At 49.7% G+C, this 1,950-nt stretch overlaps 1 protein-coding gene across 3 annotated transcripts in view; it reads right to left on the bottom strand.

Annotated features, from left to right (window-relative positions):
• The window catches only part of ANAPC11 (anaphase promoting complex subunit 11), an 8,414-nt gene extending 6,470 nt beyond the window's left edge, over positions 1-1,944 (bottom strand). Inside the window, exons 1-3 of one of the 3 annotated variants that reach the window (XM_023511038.1) lie at positions 1,880-1,944; positions 1,713-1,761; positions 116-242 (exon numbers count right to left, since the gene is read on the bottom strand). In XM_023511038.1, the coding sequence (XP_023366806.1) occupies positions 116-224 (109 nt within the window). In that variant the 5' untranslated portion in view covers positions 225-242; positions 1,713-1,761; positions 1,880-1,944. Of the gene's footprint in view, positions 1-115; positions 243-1,712; positions 1,762-1,793 lie in introns of all 3 variants that reach the window. The other 2 variants (XM_023511037.1, XM_003786055.3) reach the window with 2 other exon arrangements.
• Between the last annotated feature and the right edge of the window lie 6 nt (positions 1,945-1,950).

The raw sequence follows: 1,950 nt of genomic DNA on the forward strand, positions 1-1,950 counted from the left end.
TTTGAGGGGGGAGTCAACTTTCTTCAGAAAAAGGCAACTAAAACTAAAACCCAAAGATTTCCTGGCAACATTGGGCCAGGAGGCAGGCTCAGAGGGCAGAGGGGGAGATACTTACAATCTGGACAGCAGCCATTAAATGCCATTCTGCAGATGCCGCAGTTCTCATCATTCGCCACCCAGAGCCAAGTGGCCACACCATTCCAGCACTTAATCTTCACCTTCATGGCAGTGTAATCTGTGGGCTGAAGGGACGAGGTTACCTGCTAAATTTAGTTTGCAGAGCTACAACCTTTAGGCATCAAAGCAGCCCAGAGGGTGAGCATTGTAGAACAGCTGCCAGAGAACAGCTGCACCAAGGCAGCAATCTGTTTGTCCCTTTAGCCATCGAGAGAAAAAGACACAGCACAGACTCATCTCCAGGGGAAAAAACTTGGTTCCTCACAGGCAGGGAGATCAACTTTGAGAGCACCAGAGTTTGGTTTGGGGGGCGGTGACCATAGCTCAATGGATAGGGCACCAGCCATGTACACCAAGGGAGGTGGTTCAAACCTGGCCTGGGCCTGCTAAACAATGACAACTGCAACAACAAAATAGCGGGGCATTGTGGTGGGCACCGGGCGTTGTGATACATGCCTGCAGTTCCAGCTACTTGGGAGGCTGAGGCAAGAGAATCACTTAAGCCCAAGAGTTTGAGGTTGTTGTGAGCTGTGACATCCTAGCACTCTACTGAGGGTGACAAAGTGGGACTCTGTCTCAAAAAAGAAGAGTTTGGTTTTTGGGCCCAGCAAGGTGGTTCATACCTGTAATCAATCCCAGCATTCTGGGAGGCCAAAGCAGGTGGATTGCCTGAGCTCATGAGTTTGAGACCAGCTTGAACAAAAGTGAGACCCTGTTTCTACCAAAAATAGAAAAACTGAGGCAACTTTGCACCTATAACTCAGCAGCTGGGGCACCAGCCACATACAACAGAGCTGGCAGGTTCAAATCCATGCTGAGCCTGCCAAACAACAATGACAACTACAACCAAAAAATATCCAGGCGTTGTGGCATGCGCCTGTAGTTCCAACTACTTGGGAGGCTAAGGCAAGAGAATCTCTTAAGCCCAAGAGTTTGAGGGTGCCATAAGCTGTGATGCCACAGCACTCTACCAAGGGGGGCATACTGACACTCTGTGTCAAAAAAATAAAGAAAAGCAAAACTGAGGCAAGAGGATTGCTTGAGCCCACAAGTTGGAGGTTGCTGTGAGGTTGAGACTCCGTTTCAAAAAAAAAAAAGAAAAAAAAAGTTTGGTTCTGCCACTCATTGAGGATTTCATCAAAGACCCCAAGTAATGCTTAAGGGGCCTTATTTGTTAACAAATTGTAAAAAATACACAATACTAAATACATATGTATGTATGTGTTTTGCTTTGCTTTTTTTTTTATAACAGAATCTTGCAGTTGCCACAGGATAGTGTCCAGACATCAGCCTAGGTCACGGCAACCTCAAAACTCCAGGGCTCAAGCAATCCTCCTGCCTCAGCCTCCCGACACCAGGCCCAGCTGGTTTTCTTGTTTTTAGCAGAAACAGAGTCTTGCTGTCACTCAGGCTGGTCTCCAGCTCCAGGCTCAAGCAATCCACCCGTCTGTGCCACCCAGAGTGCTGAGACTACACGCGCCAGCCACTACATTTGGCCTTACAATACTTTAAAAGAGCTAGAAGAAAGGTGCAACCTTCAGGATTACAAATGGAGGCCAAAAATCCCGCTACGTCTTCGTCTCCCTGGAAAAACAAAAAGCCAAAAACAAACGAACCTTTAGGGGTGCGCCCAGATGTCCGCTGACTGGAGCAGAGCCCGAGGGCGTGCCCCCCGCCCCAGGCCTACCCGCCAGGCGCGCACCTCGGCCGAGGGCAGCCGGGCGAGGGCTGTAGAAGTCCCCGGAATCCGACAGCCTCCGGCGCCCAGACCCG

Source organism: Otolemur garnettii, unplaced genomic scaffold, assembly GCF_000181295.1.
Source record: "Otolemur garnettii isolate 467f Iridium unplaced genomic scaffold, OtoGar3 scaffold00018, whole genome shotgun sequence".
NCBI classification, from domain to species: domain Eukaryota; kingdom Metazoa; phylum Chordata; class Mammalia; order Primates; family Galagidae; genus Otolemur; species Otolemur garnettii.